Source organism: Bubalus bubalis, chromosome 10 (assembly GCF_019923935.1).
Source record: "Bubalus bubalis isolate 160015118507 breed Murrah chromosome 10, NDDB_SH_1, whole genome shotgun sequence".
Taxonomy (NCBI): Eukaryota; Metazoa; Chordata; class Mammalia; order Artiodactyla; family Bovidae; genus Bubalus; species Bubalus bubalis.
In genome coordinates this window covers 22,273,851-22,295,468 of record NC_059166.1, presented here as the reverse complement: position 1 = coordinate 22,295,468, position 21,618 = coordinate 22,273,851, and the positions used below count along the sequence as shown (strand labels likewise).

Below are 21,618 nucleotides of genomic sequence, written 5' to 3'. Positions count from 1 at the left end.
TTTGAGCAGGTCTGTATTGCCATCTCCATCACCAATGGAGTGAGTTTCAGTTCAGTTCAGTTGCTCAGTCATGTCCAACTCTTTGTAACCCCATGGACTGCAGCACGCCAGGCTTCCCTGTCCATCACCAACTCCTGGAGCTTGCTCAAACTCATGTTCATCGAGTCAGTGATGCCATCCAACCATTTCATCCTCTGTTGTCCCCTTCTCCTCCTGCTTTCAATCTTTCCCAGCATCAGGATCTTTTCCAGTGAGTCAGTTCTTTGCATTAGGTAGCAAAGGTATTGGGGTTTCAGCTTCAGCATCAGTCCTTCCAAAGAATATTCAGGATTGATTTCCTTTAGGATTGACTGGTTTGATTTCCTTGCAGTCCAAGAGACTCTCAAGAGTCTTCTCCAACGCCACAGTTCAAAAGCATCAATTCTTCTGCACTCAGCTTTTTTTATGGTCCAACTCTCACATCCATACATGACTACTGGAAAAACCATAGCTTTGACTAGATGGACCTTTGTTGGAAAAGAGTTTGGACAACGTTTAAAAAATAAGATGTGTATATAGACGTTCATGATGTGAGTTAGAAAGTAGTAGGTACTATGGGAATTGAGAGGAGGCCAGGATTGCAGCTGTCTCTATCTCCTGGTGAAGTCCAGAGGGGGAAGTGACACTGAAGGGAGGGGCTTGGAGCTGGGCTCAAGGGCAAACCTGGCAGGCAGTGCCCTTGAGCAGAGGTTCAGAGTGGGGCAATCATGCTGTAATTCTTGGAACAGAGAATTTGTTTTGTTTTGTGCTAGATGTGTGTATAGAAGTGGTAGAGAGTTAAGGCTAGAGAGGTGGTTTGGGGTTAGACCTGACTTTGAATGTTTGCGTGAGAAGTTGAGACTGATTTTTGCTTTATCATTCCACTGTGACTGTTCTTAGTTAGAGGTCAACACTGACGATTACTTTCAAAAGGATAGATTTCTATTTTCCTCAGATCTCCTTTCTCTGCAGCATTTGCCGCTGTTCACCTTCCCTTCTCAAATTCTCACAGCCTTAGCTTCTCTGACCAGTGGTCAGTCTAAGATATCAATCTGATTTTGCAGCTGCAGTGCTTGCAATTAATTGATGACTTCCCACTGCTGTGGGGAGACGATGGGAACCCTGCTGGGCCCCAGCATACAAGGCCTCCCCGGCAGCGGTCTTCTCTACCTCTCAGCACAGCCTCTGCAGCTCTCATTCACTCCTTAGAGCTCCAGTCCTCCTGACTGCTGTGCTTTTCTCAGTCCTTTGCCTTCTCCATGTGTTGTTTTCTGGGCTCCAGATGGCCGTTTAGTAAGCCTTTGTGCTTTGTGGTTGAAACGCCCTCTACTTCAGAAAGCTTCCATTAGCCTCGATAGGCAGATTCCATATTGCTTTGACCATACCTCTGTGAAAACCCTTACTGCATTTACATCATTGTTTATATGTCTGCTGCCAGTGCTTAGAAAGTGAGGATGATTTTCCACTGAAGCCTGTGTTTTCAGCACTCTGTAAAGTTCTTGGCTTATGGAAGGAGAGAATGATGACTGGACAGTGGGGATGTGGAAGCACCATTATCAGAGCCCTCTGCACAGGGGATCAAGAGAGCCAGATGTGAGAGCTGTGTTCCATGATTTCATGTGTTTCTGAAAGACCAGTAGAGAATATTAATCAAAGGCAGTAAACTGGCAGAGAACTTGGAAGTTATAGTGATCTTTATGGAACAAATCCCATAAAATATTGATGTTTCATCCTGTGATCTAGAAACAATTTTACTTTCAGAAATTGTTATTGTAATATTTGAGAGGATAAAAATAACAGTTGTGGAAGGGATAGGCTACCCACTCCAGTATTCTTGGGCTTCTCTTTTGGCTTAGCTGGAAAAGAATCTGCCTGGATTATGGGAGACCTGGGTTTGATCCCTGGGTTTAGAAGATCCCCTGGAGAAGGGAAAGGCTACCCACTCCAGTATTCTGGCCTAGAGAATTCCATGGACTGTATAGTCCACGGGGTTGCAAAGAGTTGGACACGACTGAGCAACTTTGACATGTGTATGTAAGGCATGATTGGCAGTTCTTATGTTTTTCCTTTATAAGTTTGCTTATTTTGTTGTTTTAGATAAATAGTGTCAGTGGGATGGGAAATAATGTAAAATAAAGAAAATTTAACCATTGCTAATTTTTCTTGCAAATTTGGGAAATATCAGCTAGTGTTGCTTTAATGAAGGAATAACTTGTTCTAACTGATGCAATATCTGAGTGGAGAATCCTTTGTTCAATCTACCACTGCCATAAAAAGTAGCAGAGCATCAGTTTAGTATAAGGCAGGTAATAATTTTCTCCAGTTTGATGGTAACTTTTTTGCATTGGTAGTTTAACAAAAGTAAGTAGTGTTTCTTAGAATCTCTTGTTCTTTCTTGATCTTTGACTATAAAAATGGCTGACTGAGTTGCAGTAAAGCTTGTATGCATCAAAATAGGCAAGCTAAATTTATTGAATATTTGATAGTGGTTACCTGCATAGACCTTAAAAGTGGGATTCTTCTCTGGTTGAAATAATATGGTTTACCTGGAAGTTTTTGTTTTTGCCTGGAACATTTGATTGTGCTATTTTGGACACTATTTGAGTAGTTAATTAGTAGATAATTATCAATTGGAGAAATTTCTAATATTGACTGTGTACACAAAAATTTGAGTGTGTTTGTGTGTGTCCATAATTTTGCTCAGCCTTTTCTTACTGATTCTGGAAGATTTTGTGTTCTTCTGTCTCTGAGATATAGGGACATTGAGAATATCAAACGATAGAGACATAAATATGAAAATTAGCAGCCATTTTTAAATATAAAGAATAAAATTCTTTAGTTTGGTCCTGAAACATATTGTCAGTGTCTAAAAATTATGTGTGAATTATGCTTGTGGTTAAAATTTGCATTATACCCTACGCTTAATATAAAACCAACAAATGTTATTGAGACTCATTATTTCTTTCTTAAATCTTAAGAATTTTTGTTTGGTAATCTCTGTCTTCATAGCACATTCATTTGATTCAGACTTATTTTTACTGAGTTCATATATGTGACTAGATATCCTGGATCTAAAATACTAATTTTAATTATTTCCTCCTGATAGAAACTCATAAATGTAGTGTACAACTTTTTCTCTTATAAAAGAAATGAAGGTTTTTTTTTTTTTTTTTTTTTTTAGAAATGAAGGTTTTATACTGTTTATTTGCATTTACCTTTGACATTTAATAACCTCTGGCATTCTGGAGGGCAGCCTGAAATGGCATAGTTTTATCTTGTAGTATTTTCTTAGGTAAACTTTGACTGTAACCCCTAAAGAGAATGTGAGAGGGCCATAAAATATAAAAATGTCAAGAAGCATCAGCATTATACTGAGAAGAAAGTTTGAACTATTCTTATTTGGGACTTTATTTTCAGGGATTAGAAAAAGAACAGATGGAAATAAAACACCGACTGGATGAATTAAACCAAACTGGACAAATCCTTTTGGAGCAAATGGGAAAAGGTGAGAACGTTGCTTTTTAAAAAATATTTTCTTAGATGGTGACACTGAATGCTGTTTCAGTTCAGTCACTCAGTCGTGTCCGACTCTGCAACTCCATGGACTGCAGCACGCCAGGCTTCCCTGTCCACCGCCAACTCCCGGAGATTACTCAAACTCATGTCCATCGAGTCAGTGATGTCATCCAGCCAACTCATCCTCTGTCGTGCCCTTCTCCTGCCTTCAATCTTCCCCAGCATCAGGGTCTTTTCAAACGAGTCAGTTCTTCTCATCAGGTGGCCCAAGTATTGGAGTTTCAGCTTCAGCATCAGTCCTTCCAATGAATATTCAGGACTGATTTCCTTTAGGATTTACATGGATATTTGTATGGATAAGAGAACCCAAATAAAACTCTCATACCTCAGCAGGAGTTAAAATCCAGTTGTGTGGGAGATTTTAAAATCTCGTCCTTGGGGTTGCATATTGGAGGGAGGCAGTAAAAGAAAATGTTACTTTGGCAATGTTAAGGATGTGAAGTTACTTGAGGGTAAATTCATTGAGATTATTTGATTTTTGATAGCTTTCAGTGCATTACGTTGATTTAGCACAGGTATTTTATTTTAGTTCAATTTGACAAGGTGTTACTTGTATTTGAAATTTGTACCTGAAGAACTTTTTTTCCCCCATAGACCCAGTGGCTCTGGAGAATGTAAAGATGAATATTTCTGCCATACAGTTTTGTATATGATTCTTTTTGGGTCTTGCTTTGAAAGGCTTTTCTTATAAGCCCTATTCTTTATTCCAACAATAAGTGATTTGGAAGTCTGTTGTAGTTCTCCTTGATAAAAGCCAGAGACACCCAAAGCAGAGTTGCGAATATTAGTAGATGAGACTCTTCAACAATGTAGTTTTCAACCTTTTTATTTTTTGACTTCTTACTATAGAAAATGGAAATATACACAAAGCAGACAGAATAGTACAGTGCACCTCCTGTATCAATTATCCCTTCAGTAATTAATGATAGTCCACCATTCTCGAATTACCTGTACTCCTACTCACTCCTCATCCACCTAATCATTATTAGTATTTTCACATTTTTAAAGTTATATTGAAATATATGAAACTGTGTTGTTTTGACAAACCTACACACACTTATGAATATATAGAATATTTCCACCCCTCCAGAAAGTTTCCTGGTGTCTGTAATGGATCAATCAATTGCTTCCATCCCAGAAAACCACATTTTAAAACACTTTAGATTGTTTTTCCCTCTGCCTTTTGAAAAATACATCAATTTATTTTATATATATACTGAGGTCACATACACATACACAAAAACATGTATGTGCCCAGTATATATACATTTATTAATTATGCAAATATACCATTGTTATAAATTATTAGTACAGCTTAATTTCTTTCTTTCCTTCTCCCTCCCTCATTCCTTCTGTCTCTCTTTCCCTCCCTGTCTCTCTACTTCCCCTTCCTTCCAAGTAGAATAGTATTTTCATTCACAGTCCACTGTTAAGTGTCTTATTCCTGGGTGTGGGCACCCCACTTGAAGATTACTCTTTCAGGTATTTACTTGAAGGGACCTAGAGACAGAGACTGTAATTTCCTTTAAGATACTTCAATAATTACAATAAATTGTGTGTTAAATTCATGTTAGTTACAATCATAGATTCTTCACTTCTACATCAACATTTGAGCTTGGAAACCAGACTTTATCTGGGTGATGAGGGGGTAATTTCATAAGTCTGTGAACTGAATTAACTTCTTGTCTGTGTCAGCGTTTGGTGGGTATGGCAGATTTAGAGTTCAGAGACTCATAGGAAGACTACATAGGGAGGGAGGTGGTGAGAGGTGATATGTTAAAGCAAGAATCACACCGAATTGGGGAATGAATGGGAGACCTTGGTGTCTCCTGTCTTTTCCTAGTTTTGTGTCATCGGGCAAATCAAGTAACCCTTTTGTTACTCTGCTCCCTTGTCTAGAAAGTGAAGAAGTTTCGATAGGTGACTACACTTTTGCTTGATAAAATCTTACTGTGAATAGGCATTTTCTGTAATATATACTCTGAAAACTGAGTTCATGTAAAAGTGCTATTTGCAAAAGATCAAGTACAAATATCAGGGAATATATGATATTTTATAAAGGGGTGAGTTTTGTGACCTCATGTATACTTGTTTAATTTTATAGTGAATCTTTGATATTTTGCGTTACCTTTTTTTTTTTTTTTTTTAGCTTTGGTAGGAGTGGAAATTCATTCATTCCTGCAGGGCCCCAATTCTGTTTATTTTAAAAAACATCAGTCGTTAAAATTTTTTAAGATGGGGTGGGAAGCTTTGAAATGTGGACATTGATCTGAACAGAGTCTATATATTCTGGGTTTAATTTTCTCATTTTTGGGGAGTGTGTGCCTTTTGTTGCTGCTGCTGCTTAGTCGCTGCAGTTGTGTCCGACTCTGTACGACCCCATAGACGGCAGCCCACCAGGCTCCCCCCTTCCCTGGGATTCTCCAGGCAAGAACACTGGAGTGGGTTGCCATAGTGAGAGAATAAAAGTGATTTAAAAAATTTCCCACTGTCGTTCCATTTTATCCATTATTCTAATTTTATGGTGTTGCATTTTCCTTCTTAACATATGGTTAGTGCTGTTAATCCTACTGCTGTTTTAAAACCAGAGATGTTGAACAGAAATGAAAGAACAACTGGGTGATCCTCCCTGCCCTTCCTCCTCCTCAATACATTTGAAATAAATCCTGCTGCTGCTGCTGCTAAATCGCTTCAGTCGTGTCCGACTCTGTGTGACCCCAGAGACGGCAGCCACCAGGCTCCCCCGTCCCTGGGATTCTCCAGGAAGAACACTGGAGTGGGTTGCCATTAAATAAATCCTAGACCTTGGATAATCAATGTAGAAGTTTTTTTATAGAGTGTAAATTTACCCAGAGTCTGCCTATGTAAGGATGCAGATACATGATTCAATTCAGTTAGAAAAACACATCAAGTTCTTCAGTAGATAGATGTTCAAATAATTGCATCACTGGTTTTCTCAAACTAGTTTCATCAAAACATTCCAGCACAGTGCAGTCTGATAGGACCTTTCTATCTAACATGTGTGAATTATGTTTTGTGACATCTCTTGTAGTGCAAAAATGTTTTTAAAAAGTGAAATAATTTGTTTTGTTTGACTTTCACAACTGCCATACCAAACCTGGTTTTTTTGGTTTAGCTTATTTTATTCCAAAAGATTGTTAATTACTATAATAGGAAAGTGGGGCACTTGGATGATGTAGCTTTAATAACTGACTCCTGTTTGTCTGGCATAGTCCTTGTGGCTCAGATGGTAAAGAGTCTGCAATGTGGGAGACCTGGGTTTGATCCCTGGGTTGGGAAGATACCCTGGGGAAGGAAATGGCAACCCACTCCAGTATTCTTGTCTGGAGAATTCCATGGACAGAGGAGCCTGGTGAGCTATAGTCCATGGGGTTGCAAAGAGTCAGACATGACTGAGTGACTAACACACACATAAGCCTATGGAATTTGATAATGATGAAATGTTTTGCAAACATTTCCCTGATTTTAATAATGATAGATTGAAAAGCTAAAGTCAAGTGAGAGTAAGTAGCCAGAAGATGTTATATTTTATCTCTTCTAGAAAATTAATACAAGGATGGGATATTGATTTTGGCTTTAGATCAGTCATCTAAGAGTTGGATGTTCTATAGAAATAGAAAAGCTATAACTCTGGACCTCTAGGAGCAAAACAATTGTTTTAAAAGACAGTGTATGGTTTTCCTTTTTTGAGATGTAAACTGTGCTTTATTTATTACTTTGATACTGGTCCAAACTATAATAATATCAATCTTAGAGGAGGGAGATTTAAATTTCGAGAACTGGTTTGAAAGGGCAAAGTGAATGGATGGTGAAATATCATCAGTGAATTTAAAAAAAATTGAAGATTTTTCAGCTTGCCTAGAACCTAAAATAAGTACCTCCTACCTATTTTCTGGATTTGTGGTGACAATTTTCCATCTCAGGAATTTTATTTGCCAGCTTAATTTCCTTTCTTGTTTATCATAAATTACCCTGACATGTAAATTTGAAGTGGCTGATGTTATTTCTTTGCCCACTTAAAATGGAAATGACCAGGCAGAAGCACAGGCTAGATTTCCATTGCTCAGGTAGTTTGTCAGAAAAAAAGTATTTTTTTAGTAATTTATTTAGTTTATGACCTGAATTAACAGAAATAATTGAACTTGAACTGGGGTGTGAATGTTTTGTCTAGGTGTGATATTGTATTATCTTTGTAATGATGGACAGTTTACTTCAGCAATTGACATGGGTGATACACCCACATAATGTAATGTCACGTTTGTATTTCTAATTTTCAGTGGATGTGGTGTGTTACAAAAATTTTCAAAATTGCATCATCTCTGGATCCTAAGTGATCTTTTGTCTTACATGCCATTTTTCCCCCTTAGAGCTCTCATTACCCTGGATTTTGATGGCATATATTTACAGAGTTTTATTGCCCTCCTGCTTAAATAATAAAGATGTTAAGCCCATCTTTTCAACATGCATGCCCTCCTCAGGAGATAACATTTCTTTTGCAGATTTCCCATAATTTTCATAGTAATTTTATGACTTGATGGTATTTTATATTAAGGGAAAGACTATGATAAAGCCTGTTATTATATATAACTTATTTTTATGTACATTCTCTACCTCTCAAAAATATGAGACAAACAAAATTATAAGATGTCAACAATAAAAGTTTTTTCTTTTTCTGATATGTTTCTAAAGTAGATAATCTCAGCACTGCATTTCCTGGTCTATGTGTAACATTCCAATAGGTTTGCTAATGCCTTTTGCTGAATCCTGCCTGCTGGCTTCCTATTCCTGCACTTACCAGGTTGCTCCCAGCACTAGGGGCTCTAGACATTCATTTTGCAATTCCTATGACATGTGGTTTGGTCACCAAAGTCTCAAACTGTCTCCTCTTTTTTCTCTCTTTTTCCTGGTGACAGAGGGCCTACCTTCTGATGTCAGAGCCCCAGACAAATCCAAACACTTGACTTTATTTCTCAGACTCAGACTAGAAACTAGTAGAGCAGTAGGTTGCTAAGGACAGAAACACACATCCTATAGAGAAGGCAGTGGCTGACACTCCACTGTTAGCTTTTTGTGATGGTCACCCCACTCCTGAACTGCTAGTATAAGCTCCCCCTCTCCTGTTTTTATCAGGGAATTAAACATAATTATTTTTGAGAGCATCATTTTAATGTTTGTTGTGTAAAAAGGAACTTAAGAGAGTGATCAGTAAATATGATACTGCCTCATTATTTTCAATGTGTTATAATGTTTACAGCAAATTGAAAACAAATTTTGTAATAATACCTAAAGTGTCTGCTTATTTTTTATGTCCACATAGAAGGTCTTCCTACCGAAGAAGTAAAAAATATTTTAGAGAAGGTATTATTGGAATGGAGGAATATATCACAGCGTTTGGAAGATCAGGCAAGAAAAATACAGCTGCAGGAAGATATTAATGCTTATTTCAAGCATCTTGATAAGCTCGAAAACACCATAAAGACAAAAGAAGAGTGGGTAAAACACATTGCCTCTTCAGAATCTCCCCAGGAGTCCTTGCCAAGCTTGAAGGACTCCTATCAGGTAAAGACGTAGCCATCCAGCACATGAAAGGGCTCTATGTCCAGTTCTGTATTTAAAGAAAGAAAGTGAAAGTGAAGTAGCTCAGCCGTGTCCGACTCTTTGCGACACCGTGGACTGTAGCCCACCAGGCTCCTCCGCCCATGGGATTCTCCAGGCAAGAATACTGGAGTGGGCTTGCCATTTCCTTCTCCAGGGGATCTTCCCTACCCAGGAATCGAACCTAGGTCTCCCGCATTTCAGGCAGACGCTTTAACCTCTGAGCTATAAAAGGAATTGAGAAAGATAGTATTGAAGAATAGAAACACAGAGAATGGACTTGTAGACACAAGGAGGGTAGGGCAGGGTTGGGCCAATCGAGAGAGTAGCACTGACATATATACACTGCTGCTGCTGCTGCTAAGTCGCTTCAGTCGTGTCCGACTCTGTGCAACCCCATAGACGGCAGCCCACTTAGGCTCCTCTGACCCTGGGATTCTCCAGGCAAGAATACTGGAGTGGGTTGCCATTTCCTTCTCCTACTGTGTGTAAAATAGCTACTTCCCCGTGACTCAGTTGGTAAAGAATCTGCCTGCAATGCGGGAGACCTGGGTTCAGTCCCTGGGTCGAGAAGATCCCCTGCAAGAGGGAATGGCAACTGACTCCAGTGTTCCTGCCTGGAGAATCCCTATGACAGAGAAACCTGGTGGGCTATCATCCGTAGCGTCTCAAAGGGTCGGACACAACTGATCAACTAGCACTTTGACTTGCACACAATAGCTATCTGAGTTTAGAACAGGAAGCTCAGCTCGGGGCTCTGTGATGACCAAGAAGGATGGGGTGGGGTGTGTTGGAGGGAGGCTCACAAGGGAGGGGATACATGTATACATTAAAAAAAATAAAAGAAGATGCTCCTTGTATCACATGCTTTCGGTGAACTCTGCTCTGATTGACTTTCTGTGAGGATGTTCATCCTCAGCGAGTTGTGTGATCACATTTTCTCTTCGTAGCGGGAGTTGACAAACCTCCGTAGCCTCCACCCCAGAATTGAAATGCTGCGTTCAAGCTGCTCAGCCTTGAAGTCTCGGCCTTTCGCCCCAGATTTTGTCCAGCAGGATTTAGAGAGCTTGGTGGGCCGGTACCAAGCCGTGCAACAGGGTTTAGAAGAGCGCCACCAACAGCTCGAGAACGGTAAACCCACTCTTGCGTTTTTCTATTAGATGATTCCATCTTGCTTTCTCGGTTTGACTTAACTTAAAAATTACTCCCAATATTTAAACCTGGAGAAGGAAATGGCAACCCACTCCAATATTCTTCCCTGCTAAGTCACTTCAGTCGTGTCCAACTCTGTGCAACCCTAGAGACGGCAGCCCACCAGGCTCCCCCGTCCCTGGGATTCTCCCCTGGGAAATCCCATAGACAGAGGAGCCTGGTGGGCTGTAGTCCATGGGGTCACAAAGAGTTGGACATGACTGAAGTGACATAGCATAGCATGCATTTAGACCTTTAGTACACTTGCTTGTTTTACACCAGCCTCACTGTATTTTCCTCTGTGCCTGCCACTGTTCCACTTCTTAAAGTACATTCAGACTATTTCCTGGATTCACAGTTGCTTGTAAAAATGCTGACATCTTCCACATGCTATTCAGACTGTGTTAATGGGATATAATGATGTTTAAAGAGTTTTTTTCTTTTTAGGGTGTTGTTTCTCCCTTTCATGGAAGGAGGCCAGCTGATATCATTACTAACAAGGCTAAAAAGAATGATTGCTTGCTCCTGTTTGCTCCAAATGGTTAAAGTTTTAGCAATACCATCTCCTCTTTTCAAAGAAAGTGTTCCTCTTTCAACGTCGGAAACATTTTGAAGAATTTTTACCTTTGGATTAGGACTGGTCTGGGAAAGTTAATTCCTATAGATCTTTAAAACTCATTCCTTATATATTATTTTCTCCTTGGCTTTTAATTCAGGAATTGTGTTGCATTATGTAATACTATGGGGAAGGCATGCTAAAAAGCTACACGTTTAACCATACCCTTCCTTGAGGCAATTGTAGGTTATGTAATGACGTATAAGACTCTGTATGTGTGCGTGGTGAGCGATTGGGTCATGTTTCCTTTCTTTTGGAAAGGCGTTTGGACACCATACTTCTGTTGACTGAACTCAGTTAATCTAGACTGTGAAGGGCTTGAGAGGACCTCCTTTTCAATTTGCTGTTATGAAATAGGCTTTTATTTTTGACAAGAGCAGTTTAAATGTTTATTCTTACCTTTAAAACAATTGGTAAGTTTATTTTTGTTTTTGATTGTGGTAACACATACATAACATAAAACTTACCATTTAAACCATTTTAAAGTGTAGAGTTCAGGAGTGTAAAATATATTCACATTGTTGTGCAACCCAGCCCCAGGACTTTTTCACTTTGTAAAACCGAAACTATATACCCGTTCAGCAGCAGCTCTTCATTTCCTCCTCCCCCCAGCCCCTGGCAGCCACCATTCTACTCTCTGTTTCCATGAGTTTGACTATTCTAGAAACCTCTCCTAAGTGGAATCAGACAGTTTTTCTTTTTTGTTGACTGCTTCATTTCATTTATCCTCAGAGTTCCTTTTTGTGGGTTGGGTATGTCAGAATTTCCTTCCGTTTGGAGGCTGAATAGTATTCTGTTTTCTGTAGACTACATGTTTTGCTTATCTATTCATTTGTAGATGAGCGTTTGGGTTGTTTCCACCCTTCGGCTATTGTGACTAATACTTCTGGTTTCTTAACTTTTGCTGCTGGCTGGTCTCAGCTCTTTGTGCTTCATATGAGCTGGCTTCCTCTCCGCTCTAGTGTTGCTTGTCTGTAAATGTGATATCAGTGGTTGAAGTACCCATCCCTCCAGCTGGCTGGGGCAGCCATTATTTCTCAGGGTACCTGTGCGCCTGGCTGTGGTGTTCTGTACAGCGTCCACCGCTCTGCGGGTGGTGGTCTGTCTACACACTTGAACTTAGAGGATAACTGGCTGAGGGGATCTTTGTCTCCTTTTATTCTTTGTGTAGCTACTGGGGAAAAGGAGATTATATGAGACAAAAGGATCATTGTAGTACTGTCTTCAGAGAGACATTTCATCATGATGAAATGAAGAAAAATGATGGTGGGTTACTTAATATTTCAAGTATCAACATCCGCAGGAATGAAGTCACCACTGTCTGACTCCAAGAAATGCCAGTGGAGTGATTTATTTGATCTCTAAGAGAGACCCTTTGTAATTTTAATTATGGAGTTTAACTTCTTGTGTAATAGAATTCACCTATTATATATGAAGATTAACAATAGATATAGCAATATTAATTTCCTAACAATAGTTTCTCAAAGTGAGTACTTTTCCATGAACAGAACTGAAGAGCCGACCTGGACGTGTGTATTTGGAAACATTGAAAACACTGACAGATCTGCTAAATGACTCTGAAAGTAAGGCCCAGATGTCTTTGAATGTCTTGAATGATCTGGCAAAGGTGGAGAAGGCCCTCCAAGAAAAAAAGGTAATATATGTTTTAGGCCTAAGTGGTCTAGGTTCATTTCTAACATATATATTTTGAAATGTTTTTTAAAAATGTATTTGTTTTGGTCAAAATTGATCAAACATTGCTTATATTTCTTGTAATTTGAGAGTTACTATAATTTAAGATCTCAGATACAAGATAGTTATTAAATGTTTTTAATAGAATTTGCTAAGTCACTTCTGTTGTGTCCAACTCTTTGCGACCCCATGGACCATAACCCTCCAGGCTTCTCTGTCCATGGGATTCTCCAGGCAAGAATACTGGAGCTGGTTGCCATTTCCTCTTCCAGGGATCTTCCCGACTCAGAGATGGAGCCTGTGGCTCTATGTCTCCTGCATTGGCAGGTGGGTTCTTTATCACTAGTGCCACCTGGGAAACCCTTTAATAGAATAAAAGCATATTTTCTCCTATTGTGACTAGCTTAAAATTCTCAATTGGATAAAATATTTTTAATGAAATGAAGAATATCGATTGTGTTCTTTTTCTGTGTTTAGTGAAAATGCTTCCCTGGTCACTTAAAGCATGTGTCTGCACTATTTCATCAGATATAACTGATTCCCCATTGAGCCTTGCACACCGGACCCTCACTGGGCCTGTTGTTCTGCTGGTTTTTAGTGCAGAGAATGTTGGGTTGGCCAAAAAGTTTGTCCAGGTGTTCCATAAGATATTACAGGAAAACCCAAATGAACTTTTGGCCAACCCAATATATGGTCTTGAAACCACACACAACTCATATAGGGAAAGCTATGACTTTTTTGATTATACTTACTGGTTTTTCATGGGACTTCCCTGGTGTTTCAGCACTAAAGAATCTGCCAGCAATGCAGGAGATGCAGCAGATGTGGATTTGATCCCCCAATCTGGAAGATCCTTTGGAGGAGGGAATGACAGGTCACCCCAGTATTTTTGCCTGGGAAATCCCATGGCCACAAAGATTCAGTCCATAGGGTCTCAAAGAATTGGCCATGACTGAAGCGACTGGGCACATTCTTTTTTCATGGGTTTTTCACAATTCTTTTTTGATCAAATTCTCTTTAAAAAGTGATTTTGATTGTTTATAACCATTATTATTGAATATATCTTCACAGATAGATTATTATGTGTATTTTTAATCTTGAACTCTTGTTTTCCAGGCTCTTGATGAAATCCTGGTGAATCAAAAACCTACCTTACATAAACTTGCAGAAGAAACAAAGGCTTTGGAGAAAAATGTTTCTCCAGATATAGAAAAAACATATAAGCAAGAATTTGATGATGTTCAAGGAAAGTGGAACGAACTGAAGGTCAAGGTTTCCAAAGATCTGCATTTGCTTGAAGAAATTACCCCCAAACTCAGAACTTTTGAGGTAAATCTAAAGGCCACTAGGGGGTTTAGTTTATTACAGAGTAAAGTAGTAATTGTCAGTAAATATCTATTATTTGAGCAGTTTGCATTCTTTCTGGTCCCATGTTTGTTAATGTACTTAAGATGGGATATAAAATTCCATACTTTAATGGTGCTGGAAAACACATTTATCTCCTTTTGCCTCGCAAAAAGGCTTATTGGTAGCAGTAAACTGGACCTTGCAGATAAGAGAAAATTGCTTAAAATTGTCAAAATAATGTTTCAGAGATGAGCCCACATGAAATAACTGGTGGTTAGATTGCAGTGGAGACTCGGTTAGAGTGATAGAAGTTTCCTGGATAGTAGCAGATAGCCAAGTTCTTGAAGCTGATTTGTTAAGATTTCAGACATTTTTAGACCTTTGAAAAACCTGAACTAGGCTACTAACAACCAGTATCAGATTGGGAAAGCAGGTGATTCGAGGGACGTGAAAATTCAGCGAAGTGAGAGTGAAAGCCGACTCTTTGCTACCTGATGAACTATACAGTCCATGGAATTCTCCAGGCCAGAATATTGGAGTGGGTAGCCTTCTCCAGGGGATCTTGCCAACCCAGGGATCGAACCCAGGTCTCCCGCATTGCAGGCGGATTCTTTGCCAGCTGAGTTGCAAGGGAAGCCCAAGAATACTGGAGTGGGTAGCCTATCCACTCACCAGGGGATCTTCCTGACCCAGGAATCAAACAGGGGTCTCCTGCATTGCAGGTGGATTCTTTACCAACTGAGGTATTCAGAAACAGGATCCTTTGTTCCATCTGAAAATGTTGGCAGATAGAGAGTTCCAGAGGAAAGGATAATGTGAGGATGTAAGGAGAAACTGGTCAAGCTCCATGTCAGATGGGCCAGTCAGGATTTAACGTTTCACCTGCAAGGAGGATGAAGAAGGGAAGTAATGAAGGTCGGGTAGAGAAGGATGAACTTCTCTACCTTCTCACCTGGTAGACAAGGTCGGGATGAAGGATGAACTGATTACACTCTTTGTAGCCCACTAGTGCCTCCTTGCTTCCTTTGTGGCTCAGCTGGTAAAGAATCTGTCTATAATGCAGGAGACCTGGGTTCGATCTCTGGGTTGGGAAGACCCCCTGGAGAAGGGAAAGGCTACCCACTCCAGTATTCGTGCGTGGAGAATTCCATGGACTGTATAGTCCATGGGGTCATGAAGAGTAGGACACAACTGAGGGAGTTTCACTTTCACTTTTAGTGCCTCTTTACCTCCGTCTTTTGTGGTTTATTTTCTCTACTGATGTATCCAAGGTATACTTCTCATATAGTGCCTGGCACAGAGAAGCACGCAGTGATATTTTTCAGTGAATGAAATGAGATTAGTAATATGAGATTTAGATGTGCACATATATATATATATATATACTTAGAGATGTTTTTTATACATATATATGAGAATTTTTATAAAAGTTGTTTCAAAGAAAGTAGAAATATTGAAGACAAAACTTATGAAAATGATGTTTTAAAATTAAAATCAGAGCATGTGGTAGAAGCTGGTAGGCGATACAGTCTAGGGAAGGATCCAGGAAGATGATCAAGAGAGGGGATCATTGAAATATGAGGGAAGCTGTTTGACACAGAAACCAATGGACAGATCCAAGGCATGACAGGAGAATAAGGATGGCAGGGGCTCTGTGTGTGTGGTCATAGTGGAAGGAATTAGTTTTCTTAAGTGTAAGTTGCAGTTCTACACTGAGATCTCGTTCGAACAAACCATTAATTTTGAAGAGGAGTGTGTTTTTCTGTAGTTCAATGTTTTGGCTTATTTAAATTTGTGAGTGGATCCACTTCCCTTTGTGTGTGTGTGTGTGTGTGTGTGCACGTGCGTGCATGTTAGTTGCTCAGTAGTGTTAGACTCTTTGCGAACCTCATGGCAGCCCTCCAGTCTCCTCTGTCCGTGCAATTCTCCAAGCAAGGATGCTAGAGTGGGTAGCCATTCCTTTCTCAAGGAGATCTTCCAGAACCAGGGATTTAACCCAGGTGCCTGCTTTGCAGGCGAATTCTTTCCTGTCTGAGCCACCAGTCCTCAATTTTCATTCTTTCCAATATTAAAAACCACAATTACTCTTGTTTGTGATTTTAAATTTTTGTTATGTTCCAAGTATTGGATTATCAGTGGTTCTCAACCATGGGTAAATTTCCATGGAATTCTCCAGGCAAGAATACTGGAGTGAGTAGCCCTTCCTTTCTCCAGGGGATCTTCTCAACATAGGGATCGAACCCAGGTCTCCTGCATTGCCAGCAAATTCTTTACGTTCTGAGCCACCAGGGAAGCCCAGTTGGAGCATACGCCAACTTTATTTCCACTAAAAATGTCTCACTCACTTCAAGCACATGTGTCTGGATACTTAGATTTTTTGGTTGTTTTTTGTTACATTAACAGATGTTAATGTGGATTACAAATTTTTAATTTACATTTTGTGTCCTAACTGTAAGACTGTTGGCGATGTCTCTATTCCCTAGACATGCAGCTTCTTTATTGAAATATATGTTTCTTCAGTTCTAAAAAACATTTTGCTCCTATATTTGCTTTGAATGAATTGCTTGTTATTTAACTACTCACAATTCACTTAGGAAAACTTTTACTTTTTCCCTAAAGATAATTGCAATAAATATTCACTTGTAGATTAAAGTTGTTTTTCCTTTTTTACTGACCTGGTGTCTTTTTCTAGGCATTCAAGTTCTATTTTGTCTTTAAGGCATGAAGTACTGTAGGTTTTCAATTCAGTGCCAATTTATGATGATGTTTCTTAGGAACAAAGTGGTTGACTTGTTTATTTTTCAAATGCATTTTAAACTGTGTAAGAAATACATACATACTGCTCATTGAAGACAATGAGTAATAGAGACTGAGAATGAGCACTGAGAAGTTCCCTTTCTTTCCCAATGAACTTCCCTGGTGGCTCAAATGGTAAAGAATCTGCCTGCAATACAGGAGATCCAGGTTCAACCCCTGGGTTGGGAAGATCTCCTGCAGAAGGAATTGGCAACCCACTTCAGCACTCTTGTGTGAAGAATTCTGTGGACAGAAAAGCCTGGCAGGCTACAGTTCATGGGTTTGCAAAGAGTTGGACGTGACTGAGCGACCAACTTTCACTTTTCTTCCCCAATACCATTTCCTTTCCTGGGAGTAGCGAACAGTAACAGCGATCCTTGCTGGAGATAAACATACTCAAAGTAAGAAAGAAAAGTTCATGAATATGACTAATTCTAATCATTTTCCCCCTTACTAACAGAACCAAGTGATACTGGGACTCCATGAGGGACTCCATTGATACTCGCAGTATTACTTGTATCTCAGTATCACGTCTATTTAAATAGACGGTACACAAATGCATGAATATGGATTAGAGTATCAATTTCACTACTCAAAATAGTAATGCTTTTTATTGACACAGCACATTTAAACTTTGAGAGTATTTTCAAAGCTGTGTACTTATAGTTTCCCTACCATCCCTACAATACTTGTAAGGTGATCTTGGTATCTTTTTATGTGCCAATTTTAGTTTTCCGTTATTCGTTGGCAAATAGTGTTTTTCTTATATGCCTGCCTTTCGCATATCTACATGGCTGGTTTCTTTTATATAGATAGTGGTGGGGCCAGCATTGTTATTCACAGTGTCATGTTCAAATATGTTTGTAAATTCTTTAAATCTATTTTTTGCCAAATTAATGATCTCAATTCTTGTACTTAAAATGTAGACTGGTGCTTTAAAAAAACTCTCACAGAAAGTCCTACCACTCTTTCCAGGGAGCAAAATATTTTAAAACATATAAAAAGTTTTACTATTGATTTTACTGACATGAGTTTCTTATGAATTTTGGGGATTAAATGTTATAAAATCGTAAGACACTGCTATCACCAGCAGTAATATCTTTGAGTTCAGGGGCTGCAAGTGTATATCCTATGGTTTCCTTCACCCTGTTCAAGATCCCCTGTAGCATGTCATGGGCCTCCCAGGTGGCGCTAGTGGTAAAGAACCCGCCTGCCAATACAGGTGACTTAAGAGATGTGGGTTTGATACCTGGGTCAGGAAGATCCCCTGGAGGAAGGGATGGCAACCCACTCCAGTATTCTTGCCTGGGAAATCCCATGGACAAAAGGGCCTTGTGGCTACAGTCCATAGAGTTGCACAGGGTTGGACACAGCACCTCCAAGTCATGAAACTGTCCTCAAGGCCCACACAAACTCTCATATTTACCACTATTTACCTCCCTCCTCTTTGAACCTTCTCTTTAGCCCCTTCTGTTCAAAGACTGTTTTGTAACCTGATGCCCTGATAATCCCATTACCGTTTAAATCTGACTTCTGCTTGCAGCCTCTTCTCTCTTGGATTCACTGTCTGCACTAATACCAGAATTGTGTTTCTGGAAAGCATCTGGTTGTCTTTGCCACATAATACAAAGTGCTCTCAAACATCTCGTATCTCCTGCCCTCTCCTTGCTCTCGAGCCCTGCCTGCATCTTCTCCTGTGAGCTGTGTCGGGTGGGGAGCTGGTGTAGTGGGTCACAAAGAACACAGCGGACGATTGCCCTTTTCTGGAAAAGTCACTTACTTGCTAGGAATTTACAGCCTCCTTTTCTTGGTTCATCCTTAAAGAAGATGCTTCTATGGGCAGTCTTTGGTCTTATTCACCATCACACTCACAGCTAATTATTCCTTCCTCCACTACATGTTGTTTACACCTTCACAATTACCCGATCTCAGGCCACCTTTTATTAAGGCTGAGACCTGTATGTCTGTCCTTTGCCAGGGCGTCAGCTCTTTGAGCATAGAAACCTTGTCTGGCATGTAGCAGGCAAGTGGATGTGAACATCTCTGCTTTGCAGGTGCCTGCAGGCATAATACGCGTTCATACCTCTCTAGTGAGGTTGGATCTGTTATAAAGTCTAAATGCCTGGGTGTAACACCCATGTAGTCACACCTCTCCCTTCAATTGATGAACAAAGACACACACTGAACACTCTGTGTGTTCTCACCCGGAGTGCAGAAGGGAACATGCTGGAGCTCTGAAACAAGCAGAACCAGGTTCAGAAATTACTTTGGAAAACATTTCAGGGTAAAAACCCGATGGTAAACATTTTCTAAAAGTAATGTGCTGTGTAACTGATTTAATTCTTTCTAGGTAACACGTAACTGATAGAATGATCTCATAGGGGTTTTTTTCCTTCTCCTCATTGTGAATGCGTTTTACTTTAATCCAGGAAATATTGGTGCTTTTTGGATCTTAAAGTTAAGAATTCTATTGGTTTCAGATTAATAAATGCAGTAGTAGCATCACTGCTGGCCTTCTCTACTAAGTGAGGGAACACTGAGAGTGTTTTGAGGTTAATGAATATAAATCAAAGAAAACAGAAACATACTGCCTTAAGTTACTGTTTTAAATTTGGTTTCACAACTCTTCTTGCCTATGTCTTGGGTTAGATATTGGCTATTTAAAAAGCTGTGGACATTCCAACAGATGGGGGAGGAACAAGATAAAATGCCAAGAATTTCACTGTAAATAAAATCTTGGGTGGTAGTTGTGTACCTTGGAATCTTACTGTCATCTGTCCAGAGATACCAGGCTTCAGATTTCCTCCATCCCTGGTTCAGGGGCTGGGGTGTGGGAGATGGACGTGTAGGCTTAATGGAATTGTTTTTATGACCTCACATTCCTCTTCTGTGACCCAGCAGCAGGTGTTGCTCAGCCAAAGTGCTTACAAATCAGTGCTTTTGAGCCGTGGTGGTCGGTGCAGCATTTTGACCCCTCCAAACTGGAGTATTTGATACTTTGGTTTTCATAACTTCCATATTAGTCATTTTATATTTCACTGAGAATTTATGAGTATAAATAGGAATAAGAAATGGTTACCTTCGATTAGTATATATATAGTGTGTTTCTGCATGTGAAATAATAACATTCATTTTAGAAATTTACTAGGATTTAAACAATTTTTTTTTTGTTATGCTTTAAAGAACTGAAGTCCCTCCAATGAAGATAGAACATTAGAAATTGCCCCGTTTAAGTATCTCTCTTTATCTCTATTTATCTATTCCTATATTCATTCTGCAAGTGGATGGAGATGGTAAAAAAAAATCAAATACACATTAGTGTACATTAGAAACTCATAAAGGCATCAGCTGAGTGATTGTTAAATGGACAGAGAAACACTGTTCATTTGAGCTTTTTCACTTTCTTTGTAACCTCTTATCTGTACAGTTCACTTAAAGATGAGCAGATTTCGGTGTTTTTTAAAAGCACAGGAAACGTCTGCTACAAGTGGACTAAGACAGTTATTTTTCTTCTAGGTAAAGAGGAGATATTGGAAGGCTTCTCCATCTTTCAGGTTTACCTGCACACAAGTCGCTGCTGTAGTGATCCTAGTGACCTCATAACCTTTCCCACACGGTACAGCCACAGGGTAGAGGGGCCTTGTGCAGCTGCTGTTATCAGGCCCCTTTCTTTTGGGCCTTTTCTCATGTACTTGGGTTCCTTCTGCTGAGCTGAATTCAGCCAGGTCTGGTGAGAAAGATCATAAGCAGCAGCCCTTTCACACCGTCACTTTGAGCAGTTGTAGGATGGAGCCAGCATTGATGTTGACAGCAGTTGAGCTCTTTACACTGCTGCTTATGCAAATATGTCCTCACCCTTGCTGCTGCTTCTGCCAAGTGTCTGTTGGGAACAGACACCAGAACCCAAAGGGGTAATTCTTTTGTGGGCTTAACCTTGGTAATAAGGCACTTGATTTTGTAGGTCTGAGTAATAATAGCTACCATTTACTGCAAACCTACTCTGTACCAGAGCCAATCTAAACCATCTCTGTTTTTCAGTATAGTCAGGCAAAGTAGTTGTTATTATTCCTGTTTTATAGGTGAGCTATGGAAGCTCCCAGAAGAGAAACTGAGAAGTTTCTCAAGTTCTCGTGGCTGGTTAGGTGCTGAGCTAGGTAGTCAGACCTTGGTCTTTCTTTTTAAAGGTCACGCTGCCTGTCTTAGAACTGAGCGTGGTCAGGATTACCTGCAGGACTTTTAGTAGTGAAAACAGCTTTTCGGATTCCTCTCTGTTCCCTTTGTTATCACTGGGATGATCCATTGGTCTCCATGGGTTGTCGGTGTCTGTTGCTTCCCTCTTCCTTTTTTCTCATATTTAACTGTACAAGGGGGCTTCCCAGGTGGCTCAGTGGTAAAGAATCTGCATGCCAATGCAGGAGCCTCAGGAGATGCTGGTTTGTCCCTGGGTCAGGAAGATCCGCTGGAGAAGGGCATGGTAACCTACTCCAGTATTCTTGCTTGGAGAATAATACCATGGACAGAGGAGCTTGGCCGACTGAAGTCCATGGGATCTCAAAGAGTCCTACACAACTGAGTGACTGAGCATGCACACATGTAACTGTAAGAAGAGGAATGGGTGTGTGCGTGTGAATTGTGTGTGCTCACAAGGGTCTGTGTGTGTCTGAAGGAGGGAGAGAGGAAAGAGGTTGATGGCACAGGACTTTCTTTTCTGTACCAATGGCAGGGATCACTCAGGCTGCTCACTTCAGTCAAGGCTGATTGTGGTG

General features: G+C 40.0%; 1 protein-coding gene across 13 annotated transcripts in view; it reads left to right on the top strand.

The window, feature by feature from the left end:
• Nucleotides 1-21,618, top strand: part of UTRN (utrophin) — a 561,026-nt gene that overhangs the window by 159,802 nt on the left and 379,606 nt on the right. For 12 of the 13 annotated variants that reach the window (XM_025295004.3, XM_045161922.1, XM_044924139.2 and 9 more), the window contains 5 exons: nt 3,436-3,523; nt 8,933-9,174; nt 10,161-10,341; nt 12,526-12,671; nt 13,826-14,038. In XM_025295004.3, the coding sequence (XP_025150789.3) occupies nt 3,436-3,523; nt 8,933-9,174; nt 10,161-10,341; nt 12,526-12,671; nt 13,826-14,038 (870 nt within the window). The remainder of the gene's footprint in view (nt 1-3,435; nt 3,524-8,932; nt 9,175-10,160; nt 10,342-12,525; nt 12,672-13,825; nt 14,039-21,618) is intronic. The other variant, XM_045161918.1, reaches the window with a different exon arrangement.